Source organism: Phacochoerus africanus, chromosome 4, assembly GCF_016906955.1.
Source record: "Phacochoerus africanus isolate WHEZ1 chromosome 4, ROS_Pafr_v1, whole genome shotgun sequence".
NCBI lineage: Eukaryota > Metazoa > Chordata > Mammalia > Artiodactyla > Suidae > Phacochoerus > Phacochoerus africanus.
Window position 1 is genome coordinate 4,947,689 of NC_062547.1, and position 19,428 is coordinate 4,967,116.

The 19,428-nt window shown below is 52.6% G+C and overlaps 1 protein-coding gene across 1 annotated transcript; it reads right to left on the reverse strand.

Annotated features, from left to right (window-relative positions):
- Positions 1-13,422: 13,422 nt before the first annotated feature.
- LOC125124866 (glutathione S-transferase P) lies at positions 13,423-16,297 on the reverse strand. Its single transcript, XM_047775100.1, has 7 exons — positions 16,213-16,297; positions 16,011-16,046; positions 15,660-15,760; positions 15,450-15,537; positions 15,002-15,105; positions 13,849-13,956; positions 13,423-13,683 (listed from the first exon to the last, which is right to left on the reverse strand). Coding segments are annotated over exons 1-7 (627 nt in total). The 5' UTR covers positions 16,214-16,297; the 3' UTR covers positions 13,423-13,494.
- Positions 16,298-19,428: the final 3,131 nt, after the last annotated feature.

Below are 19,428 nucleotides of genomic sequence, written 5' to 3' on the forward strand. Positions count from 1 at the left end.
CCACCATCCTCCATGCTCCTGTGACCTGAGGAGGTCCACAGTTCTTTGCCTTCTCTTGAAGCCTGATTTACTCTTGGTAATCAGTTTGTCAGTCCTCTGAAACCCTTTGGCTCTGAGGCCCATGGTAAGCATGTCCTTTCCGGTCTTGCCCCCCACATCCTCAAGTCTCTTGTCCTGTAATTATCCGTAGGTCTCCAGAAATGTGCTGCTTACAAAGGAATATGACTTTGTTTTCTCATATATTCCCCACAGTAGTCTTGGTGGATAGTATCAACTCCATTTTCTATTTTCTTTTCTTTCTTTCTCTGTTTGTTTGTTTTGTTTTTTGTTTTTTACTTTTTAGGGCCGCACCTGCAACATGTGGAAATTCCCAGGCCAGGGGTCGAATCACAGCTGCAGCTGCTGGCCTATGCCACAGCCACAGCAACTCGGGATCCGAGCCATGTTTGCAATCTACACCACAGCTCACAGCAATGCCAGATCCTTAACCCTCTGAGCAAGGTGAGGGATTGAACTGGTATTCTCATGGATCCTAGTCAGGTTTGTTAACCACTGAGCCACAGAGGGAACTCAAACTCCATTTTCTACATGAAAAAAAAAAGAAAAAATCAAGGCCCACGGAGGTTTCATTTCTTGTCTGTGGTCGTGAAACTGTTGAGTGGTGGAGCGAGAATCAAACCCAGGCCTTTCTTCCTTCCCAGAATGCCTCCCACTCAGCAAACGCTCAGAACAGAACAACATCCTTGTGGGTTGTCATCAGTGGTGTTTCCAAAAGAGGTGGCGGGAGCACGGCACCTTGTCTGAGGTCTCGCAGATAGTAGGGCAGCACCGGGCCCAGGACCCCTCTCCTGGGCAGGAAAAGAGGTTGCACAGACAGAGCCGAGGATTACATAGCTAATCCGTGGCTCGGCCCTGGGCCACGGATCCCTTCCTCTGGGGTGGGAGGAGGGGGGCAAGATGGAGCCAGAGAGTGGGTTCTCTCCTCATCCCTGTCTAACTGGGTCAGGGGAACCCAAGGCCAAGGGAAGAAGGCATCCCAGAGATGCAGGGCGTGGGGTGATGGGAGACGGGGAGTGAGGGCCAGGAGCTCCAGTTCATCCAGCCCCGGGCTCTGTGCCAAGCACTTGCCATGTGTTATCTCCTTAATCCTCCCACAACCCAGGGCACAGGAATGACGAGCCCCTGTGTTCAGAAGAGGACAGAGTGTATTAGCCATGCCGAATGGCCTGCCCAAGACGGGGCAGCTGCCAGAACCCGGCCTGAGGTCTCCTGACCCTCAGTCCCCTCTTCAGTCCCCACACGCCTAGAGCACCCACTTGCCAGGCTCCACTCAGTGTCACCTCCCAGGAAGCCCTGCTCCAGGTGTTCCAGACCCTGACTCCCACCTGTCCCATGCTTTGTCCGTGTCTGTCTCCCCTGCCAGCTTCCAGGCCAGCCACCTGGAGTCATCAAGGACCCAGTGCCTGCAGTCAACCTGCCTTCCCAGCGTGCCCTGTTCCTATGCCTTGGGCCTGGCCCCATGACAGCTTTCACCTGGAATTCTGCAAAGCCTCCTTGAGGTCTCCGAGCCTCGATGCCCGACCTCTGCGGTCTCTTCTTTGCTGCATCGAACGAGCAGAATTGTAAACCTCAGTTCCGTTTCACTCCTCCCCTGCCTGAGACCCTTCGTGGTTCCCCAGGGTCCTCAGGACAAAGCCCAAGCCCCTTGGCCTGGCGATCAGTGCCCTGTGCTCATCTCTCCAGCTCCAGCTCAGATAGCTCTGCCCGTACAAGCTGGCTTTGCACCAGAGGGCCACCTTCCTCCCCTTCAGCCTCCTCCTCCCGAGGAGCCCTTGGGATGCCACCTCCCAGGAGGCTCTTCCCCCTCCCGCCCCCATCTCTACACCTCTCATGAGCAATTATTGCCATAGTTCTGCCTGACTATGTCACAATTGCATCTTCTCTCTTCTCCGACCCCCAGCACAGTGCTTCTCGAGGGAGGTGCTTACTCAATATTGTCATCTCATTTTATATTTGGAAAATGAAAAAAAAAATGTTTTTTTCCTTTGTCAGAAATTTAAGAAATATAGGAAAGCGGAAAAAAAAAAAAAAAAAAAAAAGGAATAATGTGTTTTCACTAACCTGACCTAATCCCCGTGATCATTTTTGCTTGTTTCTACTTCTTTCTTTTTTTCTTTTTTTCTTTTTTGGCTGTAGCCAGGGCATGCAGAAGTCCCCAGGCCAAGCAGTGACAAGATCAGATCCTCGATCCACTGCCCCACCAAGGAACTCCTATTTCCACTGTTTTCTAGGTCATTTAAAGACATTCCACAGGGGAGTTCCCATCGTGACTCAGTGGTTAACGAATCCGACTAGGAACCATAGGTCACGGGTTCGATCCCTGCCCTTGCTCAGTGGGTTAAGGATCCGGCATTGCTGTAAGCTGTGGTGTAGGTCACAGACGCAGCTCCAAGCCCGAGTTGCTGTGGCTCTGGTGTAGGCCGGCGGCTATGGCTCTGATTAGACTCCTAGCCTGGGAACTTCCATATGCCTTGGGTGTGGCCCCAGAAAAAGACAAAAAAAAAAATTAGACCTTAACAGAAAAACTAAAGTCTCTCTACCCCAGAGCCAAGTGGTGTCAAATTAGATATTATCTTCCAATCTTGTAAACACCTTTATTTGTGCATCGACTTAACCTGCAGAAAAAGGAGTGTGTGGTACTTTTTATTTGTAGTAACAGTGTCTTGCTATAATATGGTTTTTCACCTTGCTTTTTTTTTGTCTTTTGTTGTTGTTGTTGTTGCTATTTCTTGGGCCGCTCCCGCGGCATATGGAGGTTCCCAGGCTAAGGGTCGAATTGGAGCTGTAGCCACCGGCCTACGCCAGAGCCACAGCAACGCAGGATCCGAGCCGCGTTTGCAACCTACACCACAGCTCACAGCAATGCTGGATCGTTAACGCACTGAGCAAGGGCAGGGACCGAACCCGCAACCTCATGGTTCCTAGTCGGATTCGTTAACCACTGCGCCACGACGGGAACTCCACCTTGCTTTTTTTTCATTCCACACACTGTTTTTTGAGATTAGTCCAGGTTACAAACAAATTTTGAAGCATAATCTCCAGGCGACACCCGAGCTTCAAGGTGAAGGGCCTGGATTCACAATCCTGCTTAGTGCTTACTCCCTGTGTGATTTTATGTCCTGAGCCTCAGTTTTCTCTGTAGGGAAATTAGGATAACATATACCCTAAAAGAGCATCTCGTAAGGTTGAGGAAAGCAAATGCACAGTGCCTGACACACGGCAAATGCCCAGAGAACGTGTGACCAAATGCACTGGCTGGTAGGTTAATTTGGACACAATCCACCTCTTCACAATATTCCAGCTTCCCACCCGGCGATGAGACGTCACTCTTCACTTTCTCAGATCTTTTAGGTCCTTCCCCAAACATGTAGAGATTTCTCTTTCCAAAAAAAATTCTGCACATTTTTATCTATTTATTTGTCTTTTTTTAGGGCTGCACCCATGGCATACGGAGGTTCCCAGGCTTGGGGTCCATTTGGAGCTGTAGCCGCCGGCCCACACCACAGCCACAGCCATGCAGGATCCGAGCCACGTCTTTGACCTACACCAGCTCACGGCAACGCCCGATCCTTAACCCACTGAGCGAGGCCAGGGATCGAACCCGCTCTGCCACCCCTCTATGTCAACAATAGAAAAAGGATTGATGTAATTAAGAAGGAAGAAGAAGAATGTGGCCGTCTCAGATGCAGAAGAAGCCTTCAGTGAAAAAGAGCATCCCCTCCTGATAAAACTGTGCCTTAATGTAATCAGGTGTCTGTCAAAGGCCTCAGCAAAACTCAGATGGACAGGTTGGCTTGCCAATCGCCCATGTAGGCGTTATTTTAAGATAAGAAATGGGGAGTTCTCTTTGTGGCTCAGCAGGTTAGGGACCCGACATTGAGTCTGTAAAGATGCAGGTTGGATCCCTGGCCTTGCTCAGTGGGTTAAGGATCTGGTGTTGCTGTGGCTGTGGTGTAGGCCTGCAACTGCAGCCCCAATTTGACCCCTAGCCGGGGAACTTTCATATGCTGCAGGTGCAGCTGCTAAAAGCAAAAAAAAAAAAAAAAAAAAAAGATAAGAAATGGACCTGAGTTCTCTGCATATTTTATATAACCCTGCCTGAAATGGGAGGAGAAACCCATTTCCAAGGTGCCACACCCAGATCTGGTGGGTGGTTGGGACCTTATTGCCTGGAACCACCCCCTCCCAGCCACCATAGGCACAGTTCCTCGGCAAGCCATTTGGAGGCTCAAGGTCACTCCTCAGACTGCTTCTGATGAGGGTAGAAGACATTCTATGGCAGGAAAAGTCAATAAACAATAGCTGTTCTTGGAGTTCCTGTTGCGGCTCAGTGGGTTAACAACCTGATATGGTAAACATGAGGATACAGATTTGATCCCCGGCCTTGCTCAGTGGGTTAAGGATCTTATGTAGCCACAAGGTGCCAAATAGGTCACAGATTCGGCTCAGATCCTGCAGCTGCAGCTCCAATTTGACCCCTATCCCAGGAACTTCCATATGCTACAGGTGAGGCCCTAAAAAGAAAAAAAAGAAAAAGAAAAAAAACAAAAGGATAGATGGTCTCATGAATGTCTCCGGTCTCCAGCTTTATCTAGAAGGGATTTAAGGTACTCTTGCAACCGATCGGGGCCCTAGGAGGCCTTCCCAGTACAGAGCCTTGCCTGTGTCCTCCAGCTGCCTTTTGTCTGTAGATAAATTTTAGTCAAAGAATCAGAGAAATGAGAAAATACAGAGAGAGGAATTCCTATCGTGGCTCAGTGGTAATGAACCCAACTTGTATCCATGAGGACACAGGTTCAATCCCTGGCCTTGCTCAGTGGGTGCAGGATCCGTTGTTGCGGTGAGCTGTGGTAGAAGTTGCAGACAGGGCGCAAATCTGGTATTTCTGTGGCTGTGGTGTAGGCCGGCAGCTGCATCTCCCATTCGACCCCTAGCCTGGGAAATTCCATATGCCACCAGTGTGGCCCTAAAAAAAAAAAAGACAAAAAATAAAACACAGAGAGAAAGGAAGCCAGTCAAACAAAACGAAATAATAATAGCTTAGCCATTCAACAAAGTCAAGAACATTTAGTTCTTCCTCAAGGGCTATAGATGTCCTTTGAGCTGTTTTGCAGCTGCTCAAGTCCCCACTGGGTGGAAGAAGCTAATTGCCCACTGCCCACGAGCATGTAGACTCCAGGCAGGCTGGAACCAGAAGGCTGATGATGCTGACTCCCAATTAACTCACCACCAACCAATCAGAAGAATGTCCACGAGCTAATCTCGCCCTGCTCCTTGAAAGCATAAGACTCCTCACTCCCCTCTCCGGGTAGCAGGGGGTGGGGGGTGGTGGCTGTACAGTCTTCGAGGTCCTAGCGTGCTGTGGTCCCTCTCTGCCTGGCAAAGAAATAAAGCAACTCTATTTCCTCAACACTCTGTCTCTGTATTTCTTTTCTTTCTTTCTTTTCTTTCTTTTTTCTTTTTTTTTTTTTTTTTTGCTTTTTAGGGCCGTGCCCGTGCATATGTAGGTTCCCAGGCTAGGGGTCTAATCGGAGCTGCTGCTGGCCTACACCACAGCTCACGGCAACACCACACCCTTAACCCGCTGAGCGAGGCCAGGGATCAAACCCGCAACCTCACGGTTCCTAGTCGGATTCATTTCCGCTGCACCACGACGGGAACTCCTGTCTTTGTGTTTTTATTCAGCACCGGTGTACAGAAGCAGCCGAGATTCTTCTTTTGCACCTGCATTAGTCTTTTCTGCAGTCACTCTGCCTTTAGTTTCATAAGCAGCTACTACTGATGAGGGGTAAAATAAACACCCACTGTAGGAATTCTGTTTCTCAGCAGCCCATGAAAAACTGCTGGCCTAAGGAAATCGAAAGGCATGTGAAATGATAAGGAGAGTAATTCTAACAAATGGAATTGGGGATTTTATTTTATTATTTTGCTTTTTAGGGCTGCACCTGCAGCTTATGGAAGTTCCCAGGCTAAGGGTCCGATCAGAGCTACAGCCTCCAGCCTACTCAACGGCCACAGCAACATGGGATCTGAGCCGCATCTGTGACCTTCACCACAGCTCATGGCAACACCAGATCCTTAACCCACTGAGCGAGGTCAGGGAACGAACCTGAGTCCTCATGGATACTAGTCAGAATCGTTTCCACTGTGCCACAAAGGGAACTCCCTGAATTGGGGATTTTAATATTAAGCTTTTACCTACTCCCACTAGAGTCACACGCCATAGAAGGAAGCTCACTCCTCCACTACTATTCAGCCTTATTCTGAAGCTCTTAGTTCATGCAGTAAGAAACCAGAACCTGACATAAGAAAGGAAGATGCTAGACACCCAATTTTTCAACAGTCAAATTATCAGCAAAGAAAACAGAAAAGCTTCAATGGAAAGTTTCTAACGGGGCGTCCATTAAGGGCTCCAGATACAAAGTCAATAAAGGCAAAATGTCCTTTTCACAAACAACAGCCCGTGAGAGAATGTTATCGGCACGGAGCTCACCAAAACATCCAAATGCAGAACATCTAAACACAAAACACACATATTCTTTCACTGTGCTCCCTGCTGGGTTGGTTTTTACATCAGTGCTCCTGAGTGAGGGGAGCCTATAGTTTTATTTTCTCCAGGAGAGCCCTTCCGGTTTGGTTAAAATGAGGTGTGTCTCCTTGCATCTTTCCCTACACATGGCAGGAGTTTTCATTTCCTGAAGCATGACTAGAACTCATCGTAAGGCCAGCTGGAGATGAGGCCTCTGCTTAGGGGGTTATCTGATCACCACTTCCATTTCTTTTATGGGCCATTTGTTTATTTCCTTCAGCCAGTTTTGAACACCTATATTTAAAAGAATGTTTTCTTGATGGATTGTTGCTTTTTTTTTTAGCAGCTGCATCTGGAGCATATGGAAGTTCCCTGGATCCTTCACTCACTGAGCAAGGCCAGGGATCAAAAATCCATATCCTCACAGAAATACTGTGTTGGGTTTTTAACCCTCTAAGCCACAATGGGAACAGGACTGTTGCTTTTTCTAATATAAACTATTTCTCTGGGACTCTTGTAACAATTCTGCCTTGAGGTCTAGTCTCCCTGATATTACTATTGCTACACAAGCTTTCTTTTTATTAGTACTTGGGTTTGTTTCTCTCTCTTTTTTTTTTTTTGATCTTTCACTTGTTTTAGAGATGCCTTTAACAACAACGTCTAGTTGAATTTCATAAAACATAAATTTAATTACATAAACAAAATTTTTTGTTATGTTATATGGATGTGTTTATGTTAACCCAGCCAGTGTTTGTCTTTTTTTTCTATTTTGGGGGGCTGCATCTGCAGCATATAGAGGTTCCCAGGCAGGCTAGGGGTTGAATTGGACCTATGGCTGCCGGCCTACACCACAGCCGCAGCAACGTGGGATCCGAGCAGTGTCTGCGACCGACACCATAGCTCATGGCAATGCTGGCTCTTTAACGGACTGGGCGAGGCCAGGGATCGAACCTATGTCCTCGTGGATGCTAGTCAGATTCGTTTCTGCTGAGCCACGATGGGAATTCCTCAGTGTTTGTCTTTTAAGAAGAGCGTTCGGCCTGTTTACATCTATCAGTATTGCCACTGGGACGTATTTCTGACATGTTATTTTGTGTTATCTATTTAGATTCTTTTTTTTTCCTTTTTGGTTGCACCCAGGGCATGTGGACCAAACCCAAGCCACAGCAGCAACACAAGTGACAGGGCCAGATCCTTAACCCACTGAGCCAAAAGGGAACTCCCGAGCATTCTTTTTCTTCATGTCTTTTCCTCTATTACCCAGTCTTCTGTTGCATTTTAATTGTGTTTTCTTTGTGCTAGTCTCTTCTTCCCCGAAATGGTTTGAAAGTTAAATATTTCTATTTTTAGCAGTTTCCTTAACATTTTCAACAGTCATACCAAAATTCCTTTTTCCAGAAAAGCTAATTAATATGTCTGTCTTCCTGCTGCATATGAAACAAAATCAAGAATACTGGCTCCCTCTGGAGTTCCCATCATGGCTCAGTGGTTGACGAATCCGACTAGGAACTATGGGGTTGCCGGTTCAGTCCCTGGCCTCGCTCAGTGGGTTGAGGATCCGGAGTTGCCGTGAGCTGTGGTGTAGGTCGCAGACGTGGCTCGAATCCTGAGTTGCTGTGGCTCTGGTGTAGGCCGATGGCTACAGCTCCGATTGGACCCCTAGCCTGGGAAGCTCCATGTGCTGCTGGGGCGGCCCTAGAAAAGGCAAGAAGACAAAAGAAAAGAAAAGAAAAGAAAGAATACTGGGTTCCTCTGTACTTACTTCCATCTCAAATTCTGTGCTCCTGTTTTCTGAGTTGGCCCAGTTTGTGACCTGGCAGGGAAGGCATCTCTGGTCCCCTGCTTCATGCTTCTGGTGGAGACCCGGCCTCAGCCACAGAAGGCTCTCTGCTTTGCTCTCCAGCACTGGGTACAGACTGAGGACTTGGCCGCACGCCCTGTGCATTCAACTCGGCTGTGTTCCTGCTTCTTGGCTAAGACACAAGGCTTCAGCTCCCACCCCAGCCTGCGGGTTTCTTCCGATTTCTTTCCTTCAAAGAGCGCCTTACTTCCAGTCCATACAGAACTCCCTTTTTCATGTCTATGTGGCTGGAATGTCCTTATCAACGTCTTTGTTTCTCTGATGCTGATGTGTTTGAGAAGGACAGGGCACACTGCAGCTTCGGCTCTGCTATCTTGAACTGGAAATCTCCCTATTTTTTCCCATTAATTTCTTTAATTTGATAAATTTTATTATATTTAGAGTTGTGCAACCATCATCACAACCTAACTTTACAATATTTTCATCCCAAATCCCCAACTCATCCCCCCTGTCTCCTTTGGTAACAGTAAGTTTTTCAGTGTCTGCGAGTCAGCTTCTGTTCAGCAAATAAGTTCATTGTATCCTTTTTTTAGATTTCACCTATGAGTGATAGCATATGATGTTTGTGTCTCACTGTCTAACTTCACTTAGCATGATAATGTCTAGGTCCATCAATATTCCTGCAGATGCCATTATTTCATTCCTTTTTATGGCTGAGTAATATTCCACTGTGTATATGTACCACATCTTCTTCATCCACTCCTCTGTCGATAGACACTTAGGTTGCCTTCCATGTCTCGGCTGTTGTATATAGTGCTGCAATGAACATTGGGGTACACGTAACTTGTCGAGTTTTCCCACTAATTTAAACTGGAGAAAGTCAAGTCATCAGTCATGGCTGGTGAGGTCCACCTAGGACATGGTGAGCGTTTGGGAGGCAAGCAACACAATTCACGAGGCACGTGGCCCCATCTCCCTCCCTGCTCTTGGGCTCAGAGTGGCCTCCCATGCTCTGCAAATCCAGTGGTCCAGGTGCAAACCACTCCCTGCCACCCTGCCAGTGTCTCAGGGCCCCTCTCTGACTCTGACTGGCCCTGAAGCCCCAGACACCATCAGTGAGGTCCTGTGAATCTCCACTGGGCACAGGTGCCAGCAACCCATATGGTCCCCTCAACCCATGCTGGCGCCTCCCTGGCCCCAGCCCCACAGGCAGACACCCGGATGGGGTCAGGGCATGTGGCGTCTCCATGTGGGTGCTTTCCCGTCCCCTTGGCATTCTGCCTGCCCTCCCTTTGTCCCTTAACACAAAAGCTCTCCTCTCCTCTTTGCCCAGTGCAGCCCTTGATGGCTACTGGGGATGACAGATACCAGGCAGGGCCCCTCCGCTCACCCCACGCTGTTAGAAATGCCAGGCCCTCCTTCCAAATCAGCCGAAAGGAAAACCCATCGAGTGTTTATGAGAAGCAGGTCGAGCTGTTCATCTTCGGTTACGTGTTCTTCCTCCTGTGACCACTTTGCCCCTTGCAAAGACCGTTTCCTCCCAAACATACAAAACTCGGAGCGGCGAGGTTCACACGGACGAAGCTCTGTGGCTGCCTCGGGTCGGGGCGCCAAAGCCAGTATTTATGGCTTCCTTCCTGCTTCGCGAAGCCCACATGCCCTGTGCCTCCGGCCAGCACAGAGCTGCTCAAGGGGCTTAGCCAGGTGGGGTCACTTAAGCTCATAAAGAAGTCACGTCTCTCCAAATTAATTTACAAGCTCATTGCCAAGTCCGATCAAAAGCCTGTCAAGGGTTTTCATGAAACTGGAATTATCAAAATGTGAAAAGAATGGCCAAAACGAGTCTGAAGACAAACCAGGGGGTTGGAGGGAACTGCCTGCCAGACAGTGGAACTAATGATAAAAGCCAAAGCAAGCAAGTCAAGCAGACAACTGCTCTTGATATGTGGTGCTTCTTTATCATAATTTGCTAGACGTTCTGCAATTTTTTTTCTTTCTTTCTTTCTTTTTTTTTTTTGTCTTTTTAGGGCTGTACCTGTGGCATACGGAGGTTCCCGGGCTAGGGGTGGAATTAGAGCTGTAGCCTCCAGCCTAGGCCACAGCCACAGCAACGAGGGACCCAAGCCGCATCTGCAACCTACACCACAGCTCACGATGCCAGATCCTTAGCCCACTGAGCAAGGCCAGGGATCAAACCCGCATCCTCATGGATATTAGTCGGGGTCATTAACTGCTGAGCCACAGCGGGAACTCCTATTTTAGTTTCTTTTTTTTAATTTTTGGCTCCACTTGCAGCGTGCGGAAGTCCCCGGACCAGGGATCGAACCCATGCCACAGCAGTGACACCAGATCCTTAACTTGCTGAGTCACTAGGGAACTCCTTGGGGGCCTTGTTTAAGGAATTCATCCCCAACCGAAGGTCATAAATCTCTTACATTTTTTTTTTGTCTGCTGTTTTTTTATTTTTCTTATTCAGAGACAGGCGAACCCTTTGGCAAGGTTTCTCAGTCCTGACACTATGGACATCTGGGGTTGTATGATTCCTTGCTGTGAGTGGCTATCCTGTGCATCGTAAGATGTCTAGCAGCATCCTCAAGTGCCAGCAGCACCGCACAAGTTGTGACAACAAAAATATCTCCAGGGAGTTCCCGTTGTGGCTCAGCAGGTTAAGAACCCAACACAGTATTCGTGAGATGCAGGTTCAATCCCTGGCCTCGCTCAGTGGGTTAAGGATCCGGCGTTGCCACAAGCTGCAGCGTAGGTCTCAGATGTGGCTCAGATCCAGTGTCGCTGTGGCCATGGTGTAGGCTGGCAGCTGCAGCTCTTCCACATTCCACAGGTGCAGTCCTAAAAAGGAAAAAAAAAAAAAATGTCTCCAGGCCAAGCACAATCTGGGGGACAAAATCACCCCTCCTGAGAGTCACTGCTCTGTTTGGAATTTGCATCCATCTGACGTGGTATGTGGTAGAGATTGACTAGATATCAAAATCATTTCCTCTTCCCGGGCACAGAGCCCAGAAGTGAAGAGTGTCACTTCCAGGGCTGGGCAGCTGGGCGCAGGGATGTCTGCATCCCTGCTTCCTCCCTCCGCCTCTCCCATCTCTTCCTGGCGCCCTGTCTCCCTCCCCCTCTTCCCTTCTCTGACCTCTCCATGTGGACTCTCTCCGGGGCAGCGTGAGGGTGGCTGGAACTTTTGCTACAGGGACCGAAGTGAAGTGAATGTCTCAAGAGAAACTGCAAAGCTGCGGGACCTTCTTGAACGCAGCCTGGGAAACCCCACCTTGTGACGTCCGCGGAGTTCTCTTTGCGGAGGCAGCGGCAAGGTCCTGCTCAGCTTCCACTAGAGGGCACAGAGATGCTGGAGGGTTGCAGACCTGTCCCATTATCACAAGGTATCTGATAAGACTGAAAAGCTTTATCCCTTGTTTGTGGTGTTGGTTTTTCTCTCTCTGGAAGGTTGCGGGGTCTTTGCTTTCGGGAGGCTCTGGAATTTCATGATCAGCTTTTGTATCTTTGATCCTTTTGCATTCAATGGGCTGGGATCTCACCATGCCTGTCCACCTAAAAGCTTCGGCTCTGAGAAAATGTATTGTATTCAATACTTTGCTTCCCACTATTTTTTGTTCTACCCTCCTCTCTCTCCCTCTCTCCAGACTTCCTCCAATAATACCCTCTTTTTCTTATCTTTCCATGGTTTAATCTTTTTCTTTTCTTTTGGGGAGGGCTGCACCTACAGCATATGAAAGTTTCCAGACTAGAGGTCAAATCAGAGCTAAAGCTGCACGCCTGCACCAGAGCCACAGCCATACCAGATCCGAGCCACATCTGCAACCTATGCTGCAGCTTGCCACACCAGATCCTTAAACCACTGAGCGAGCCCAGGGATTGAACCTGTGTCCTCATGAATACTAGTCAGGTTCTTAACCCACTGAGCCACATGGGAACTCTGCCTCTTCAGTTTTGATTCATCCTACCCGAACCCCAAGTCTTCCACTGGCAAGGTCCATTTCAGACTCTAACCCGCTTCCCCAGCCTCCCGGACAATGCCCAGAGCGCACCTGGCACTGCCCTCAGCTGCTCTGTGCACCCAGGCCTCTCCCAGGGTGTTCAGGCATTCTGTCCCAAAGCCGGGGCCATGTTTGCCTTGACATCATGAACAGCCCCAAAGCGGGGCCTCTGAGGTGCAGGATGGGTGAGGGTACCCCCTCTACCCCCCCCAACCCACCACCACTGCAGCACGCAGGCAGGACACCAGGGTCACATACAGATGTCTCCCCCAGCCCTCAAGTGACATTTCTTGCAAGTCTCAACCTACTGTGAATTCTCCTGAGAGGTCCCCCCTTTGGGCAGGAGGCTCTGACACTGGGCAAAGCTTCATGGAGACATCTTCCCCTCTAGGCTGCAGCATGGAGGTGGGCGGGGGTGGGGGGGACATGGCCGTTCCCCTCCAGCAGTCTCTGGGAGCTCTGAGAGCCCCAACCTGCTTGCCCCCCACTGCCAGCTCACCCAGGCTGGGTTGTCCTCTTTGCCCAGCTAACAAGGATAGTGAGGGCAGGTGGCAGGTGAGCCACCTGGGCGGCCCATGTGCTCCCACACCCACGATGCATGAAGAAGCAAGGACAGCCCCACCTGAGCAGAAGGGACTGGACCTCCACATGCCCAGCCGAGGCTGCTCAGGGCGGCTCTGCTTCTCCCCACCTCTCCTCAGCTGTGGGGGGCCCCCCTTGGCACCTGCTGTCCTGGACAGAGGCCCCCTGATAGGTGGCCTGCTGGGACCACAAAGCCAGTCTGCCTAAGCGAGCCTCTCCTCTCTGGACTGTGGGGCTCTCCAGGGCAAGGGCCAGAGTTATTTTCTCTTCCTGTTTCTTTTCTTTTTTTTTTCCTCCTCTTTGGAGTTCAGTAAACACACACTGCTTTGAGGGCTCCAGAAAGACACTATGTTTCAGGATTTGAGTATCCAAGCCAGCCGCCCCCCACTGCTGAGCACCCGAGGGGATCGGACCCTCCCTGGAAAACTCAAGGCTTGAGGCACTGCTTTTCTGGGAAATTTTATTGGTCCTGGAGAAAGGGAAGCAGGCGGCTCCCGCCTCCAGCCACAAAGCCCTTACTGTTTCCCGTTGCCGTTGATGGGGCGGTTCACATGCTCGGGGGAGGCCAGGAAGGCCTTGAGCTTGGGCCGGGCGCTGAGGCGGGCCACGTAGGCCGAGAGCAGAGGGAAGGCGTCCAGGCAGCTGGGGTTCAGGACCTGGTGAATCCGAAGCAGGTCCAGCAGGTTGTAGTCGGCAAAGGAGATCTGCAGGGTGGGGGGTGGGGGGTGGGGATTAGTGGCGGTGGGAGCAGGGAGCCCGAGCTGGTCCCAGCTTTGCTGAACCGATGGCTCCCGTGCTCTCTCTGCACTCGTTGCCCATATGTAAGAAGAGGGTGGCAGGGAAGGGGCAGGACAGGGCCAAAGGCTCACCTGGCTGCCCACGACGAAGGCCTGGCCCCCCTGGTTCTGGGACAGCAGGGTCTCAAAGGGCTTCAGGTGCTCGGGCAGCTCCTTCACGTACTTCTCCTTCCCTGCCTCCTGCAAGCAAGATGCCGCTGCGTATCCACCCCCGCCCCGCCCAAGAGGCCCCCTTCTGCCGGCCCCATCTTGGAGAATCTTGGAGAATCGACACCCACCTAGGCCCGGACATGCCTCTGCTCACTCCCCACCCCCAGGCCACCACCACACCCTGTCCATTTCAGCCACTGCGTCTCCTCTAGTCCATTCTTTATTTTTTTTTTTTCGGTCTTTTTAGGGCTGTACCCGTGTGTTCCCAGGCTAGGGGTCTAATTGGAGCTGTAGCCGCTGGTCTACACCACAGCCACAGCAACGCCAGATCCGAGCTGTGTCTGCAACCTACGCCACAGCTCACGGCAACGCCGGATCCTTAACCAACGGAGCGAGGCCAGAGATCGAACCCGCAATCTCATGGTATCTAGTTGGATTCGTTTCCACTGTGCCATGACAGGAACTCCTCCCCAGTCCCTTCTTGCCGTGACCACTCACCAGACTAGTGGCGAGGCCTTGGAGGATCCTTCCAGACCTCATATTTGGATACCACCCTGCTTAGATGCCCCAAGGAGCATCCAAACCAACGATTCAAGGCCTTCCGGACCCAGGCACACTGCCCCTCCAGCCCCATCTCCTGACACACTCTCTCTCACACACAGGCATGCACACTAGCCTTGCCCCTGCTAAAATGATCCCAAAGTCTTTGAATGTGCTCCAAGCCTGAGTACTTGTGTTCCTGAAAGGGCCCACACCCCTTCCAGAAGCTGGCTAAAGGTCATTCACCTCCTGCACCTGCTCCAGGATGCCCTCCCGCCCTCCCCCAGCTGAGGATCGGAGAGCACCAGGCTTAATGTCTCCTGTCCTCCCACAGGCTGCTTCTCGACTGGGTCCCTCCCCGAGGCAGGGAGGCTGAGGGGCGTGTCTAATCCAGAAGGGCTCTTGGGCCCTTCCTGAGCAGGAAGCAGCCCAAGGGAGGGATCTGCCAGAGCCCCGTGAGGGGGGTGGCATAGGGCGAGAAGGAAGCCAGCCCCTTTCTTGGTCCTGGGTGCCCACCCCGTGCCTGCGCGCTTACGTAGTTGGTGTAGATGAGGGTGGCATATTTGCAGCGGAGGTCCTCCACGCCGTCATTCACCATGTCCACCAGGGCCGCCTCCTTCTGGTCCTTTCCATACAGTCCTGGGTAGGGGGGGAGCGCAGATAGCGTGACGTGACCAGGAGCCTGAACAGCCACTGCAACCTGATCCACCAACAGGCCACCTGGCTGCCCGTGAGCCAGGGCCAGGAAGGACCGAGGAGGATGTGCATGAAGAAAGGGAGAGCCTGAGTCCTTGCTCAGAATTCAGCTGGCAGTGGCCTGCTATGGGGCAAGACCTGGGCCTGACCTTAGTCAGGTTATACAACCTCCCCGCCACAGGGTTGCTGGGCAACCTGGCTTCAACGGAAGAGGCTCAGAGGGCTGGCTGAGGCTTGCCCACCTTTGGCCTGTCCTGGACCGGGCCACCTGCTGCATCAGGACTCACCAAAGGAGCGGCCCAGGTGGCGCAGGATGGCATTGGACTGGTACAGGGTGAGGTCTCCGTCCTGGAACTTGGGGAGCTGTCCATACAGCTGCAAGGATACACGTGCTGTCAGAGATGCTGAGCTCGGCTGCCCTCGGGCCCCCCAGCCGGCTGCCTCCCTTTGCCCTCCACCGCGGGAGCCCCTGACCCGGGACAGGGCGAAGGACTCACGCAGGAGGGCTTGAGAGGAGGCCAGGTCTCCATGGTCACCACCTCCTCCTTCCAGCTCTGATCCTGGTCGGCCAGCAGCATGCGCATGGCCTCGCAGCGCCCTGGGGGCGGGGAGGACCGGGCAGCGGGGGATGGGCAGAGACCCCAGCTTTGCTGCGCCCTGGGGAGGGGCAGGCCTGGGCGGGGGTGGGGTTGGGGGGCTCCGGGGGCGCCGATGGAAGGAGGAGGCCGGAGCTGGTCGTCACGTGAGGGAGGGAAAAGGCGGGTGCGAGACTCCCTCGCTTGTGGGTGAGGGGCGTGGGCTGCAGCCCCAACCTCTGCCTCCCCTCCCTCCTCGTCCCAGGCCCTTACCTCGAACGGGGAAGTAGGTGATCGTGTAAGGCGGCACTGGAGGACGCAGAGAGCCGTTAGAGTCTGGGAGAGGCGTATCGCGGGGGCGAGGGCACCCACCCGTCCTCCCCGGGGTCCCATTCCCTGCTCGGGGCGCTCCGGGGAGCCCCAGACGCCCCAAAGACCCCGGAAGCCCCCGGGATCCCCCGGAAGCAGGACTCACTGGTGGTGGCAGCAGAGGCGGCGACTGAGCTCCAGCGCGCCCCGCGGCGGCCCCGAGCCTTATACGGGTGGACGAGCCCCGCCCCGGCCCGCCCGGTCCGCCCGGCCCGCCCCCCGTGCTGAGTCACCGCCCTGGGCCCCCGGCCCGCGGTCCCCCTGCAGCGCGACCCCTCCCAGCGCTGCGCCCGGTTGACTATCTCCGCGGGGCTCAGACTTAGGGCTGGGGGACGGGTTCTAGAATCTTCCAGAGGCCTTAGGGTCCGCGCAGCTCGGCCCCTTCTCCTGCTGGTGTCGCAGATCCCAGAGACACAACCCCTGGCGTGTGGACATTGTTCCCACAGACAAAAGATGCTGCACAAAGACAGACACGCCCCCTGTGCACCGAGAGGCCCGAGCAGGCAACTCACACCCCAGTTGGGTTTTCAGACCCATGGGCCCTTGAGGCCGCCTGGGGGGGGGGGGGTCTTGTCCTCGCCCCTGTACGCAGCTGCTCCTTTACCGTTTTCCTCTCAGTTAACTCAGAGGCATTTACCTTCAGAGGTTACCTGTTTCTCTTCTAAGTGGAGGAGGGATCTGCTTATTACTGGAAAACTCAGAGCGGAAGTCATCGTTTTGTTTTGTTTTATTTATTTATTGATGGCTCCACCCAGGCATGTGGAAGTTCCCAGGCCAGAGATGGAACCCTCACCAGGGCAGTGACAACCCCAGATTGTCACCTAACATGCTGGGCCTCGAGAGAACTCCCGATGTGTTTTTCTAAATCCACCTGGTCACTAGGACCCTGGACCCTCCCTTCGCAAAAGTGTCACTGGCAAGGTTAGGTGTTCCTGGCTCAGCAGTACCAAGCTGGTCCACGTCCCTCAGTTCTGTCGGGATGGAGCGTGATATTAAGGAATTCCAGGACCATCACCAACACTGTTTAACTCCATCTGTCTACCTGGGAGCCCCTTTCCGGGGGTCCAGGCCCTACTCTGGGTCCCCCCATCAGCTGAGTGGGCGGAGGCTTGCAGGGAAGCCGGCCCTGGGGGTGGGGGCGCTGACTTGGGCCCTGGATGAATTCTCCTAACACATCTAGTTGGAAGCTTCTGGACTTGGTGACTGTGTGGGGACCCAGGAGGACAGGCAGCCATTGAGAGTTCATTGTGTTCCTTGTTGGGCCAGGCGTCTGTGGGACTGGCTAAGGTAGGGATGTGGCAGAGGCAGAAAGAAAACCCAAAGAGGAGCTCAGCCAAGTGATGGGATAGGTCCGGTGGACCAGATTCCTGCCTAAGGACCAAGTTTTTCTGGTTTCTCCACCTTTGACCTCGCCAGCAACTGCACCCCGCGCCCCGGCCTTGATTCTTCAGGGAAGACACAAAGCTTGAAAAACACCATCAGTGTATAACTTTCTAAGTGGATAATGAAACAATTTTTTCTGCACTCCACGCTCCTGGACTTGCCCAGGCAGCCGTGGTACAGGCAAGGACAGGCAGGGTTCTGAAGCCAAACAGTTCTGGGGTAGGGCAGGGCTGGGCCAGGCCAGCTGCACAGTGCCTGGGTCTTAGCACAAGCTCCAGTTTCCAGACTTAAGGTCTCTGCTCACAATCTTCTCTCAGGTCCCACCGCCACCCTCTTCATCTCAACACACAAAACTCTGCTCTTTTTCTTCCAGGAGAACTTCCTAGGCTCAATTGAGCTGAGCTAAATAAGCAACCTGAAATTTGCCCTTCCCAGTTCTTTTTTCGCATTTTTTTTTTTAGGGCCACACCAGTGGCATGTGGAAGTTTCCAGGCCGCTGCCAGCCTACATCACAGCCACAGCAACTTGGGCTCGGAGCCATGTCTGTGACCTACACCCCAGCCCATGGCAACTCGGGATCATTAACGCACTGAGCAAGACCAGGGCTCGAACCTGCATCCTCATGGATACTAGTTGGGTTTGTTTCCCTTGAGCCACGAGTGGAAGTTCCCCTTTGCTCCAGTTGGACCCCTAGCCTGGGGACTTCCATTTGCCTCTGGTGCAGCCCTAAAAAAAAAAAAAAGAGAAAACAGTTGCAATTTTATATCAAAAACAGCCTCAATAGTTCCCTTCCTGCTACATTCTGTCCTTCAGCAAATTTCACAGCATTGACAGAGACCATACGCCCCCATCCCCAAAGACACACACTCACACAACCTTTCAAACGCTGTCACACACTCTCCAACACCTGCATGCACATGCACACACACACACACACAAAACACTAGGGACCAGAGTCTCACCAGGAGACACGGAAGCTTCCTCTTCTGGGCTCCCCAGGGCCTGAGAGGGACAGCCAGATCTCAGGCTTCCCGTGTAGGCACGGGGGTGGGGGGTGGGGGGCTAGGTCTGGGCTAGTGAAGCTGGGGTGGGGGTGAGGTGGCAGGGGGTGGCCACAGCTGGTGTTCCCCTCCTGCACTGGTCCTGCCTCGGCCCCATATCTCTGTCCCTTTGCCATCTCTCTGAGTGGATGTTAACCTCACCCAACCTCCCCGTTTGCCCTGGAGTGGGTGGTATTGGCCTACCTCCTCCCACCACCCCTGTGCCCTGGGCTCTGTGGACTCTAAGTGACAGGCAGAGGTCATATTAATTTGTCCCACCGCTCTCTCCTCCTGCAGCAGGTCAAAGGGTGGTCCTGGGCTGCTCCTGCATGCTGGACCATGGGGCGGGGCAGGGGGGCGTGACCCTCAATTCTGGCCCATTGTCTCCGCTGGTCTGTGTTGCCCACTCCCCCCTGCCATTTGTAGTTGCGCATTCATCTAGTTGGTAGCTCTGTGTCCCCTTATCCCCACATTCCATTCCCACTTCCAGTGGGGACTTGTTCCCAGGCACTCCCAGGAGTGGATCTGCCGCATCCCACGTACGTGAGCACTTTGGTCCCTTAAGTAGCACCAGGTTGACCTCCCGAAGGGCTGCACCAGCCCATCCCACACCCCAGCTGTTCTTCGGACTCACTCCAGCCCCACGTGCCCCCAGCACGTGGCATTATCGGCTTTGCAATGTTCGCCAGTCCCGTTGGTGTAAAGGATGGACTGTTCTAAGTCGAGCCTCTCATTCCTCAGGATTTGGTTTCTTGTTAAAGCATAGTCGACCTGCAGTGCTGCGCGGTTTCTGCTGTAGAGCATGGTTCCTAAGGATTTCCGTCGTCTCTGCATATGCTCCTTGGATCTTATTTCCTCTTCTAGACATGGTCCCTTCATACCTTGATCATTTTCTGTTT

Bases quoted from the DNA above. Each gene is read 5' to 3' on its own strand.
- LOC125124866 (XM_047775100.1), bottom strand. The intron at 15,761-16,010 runs GTAAGGGCCTGG...CCCCGCCCCCAG, and splicing joins CACCTACTTCCCCGTTCGAG to GGCGCTGCGAGGCCATGCGC. The intron at 13,684-13,848 runs GTGAGCCTTTGG...CCCACCCTGCAG, and splicing joins CCTTCGTCGTGGGCAGCCAG to ATCTCCTTTGCCGACTACAA.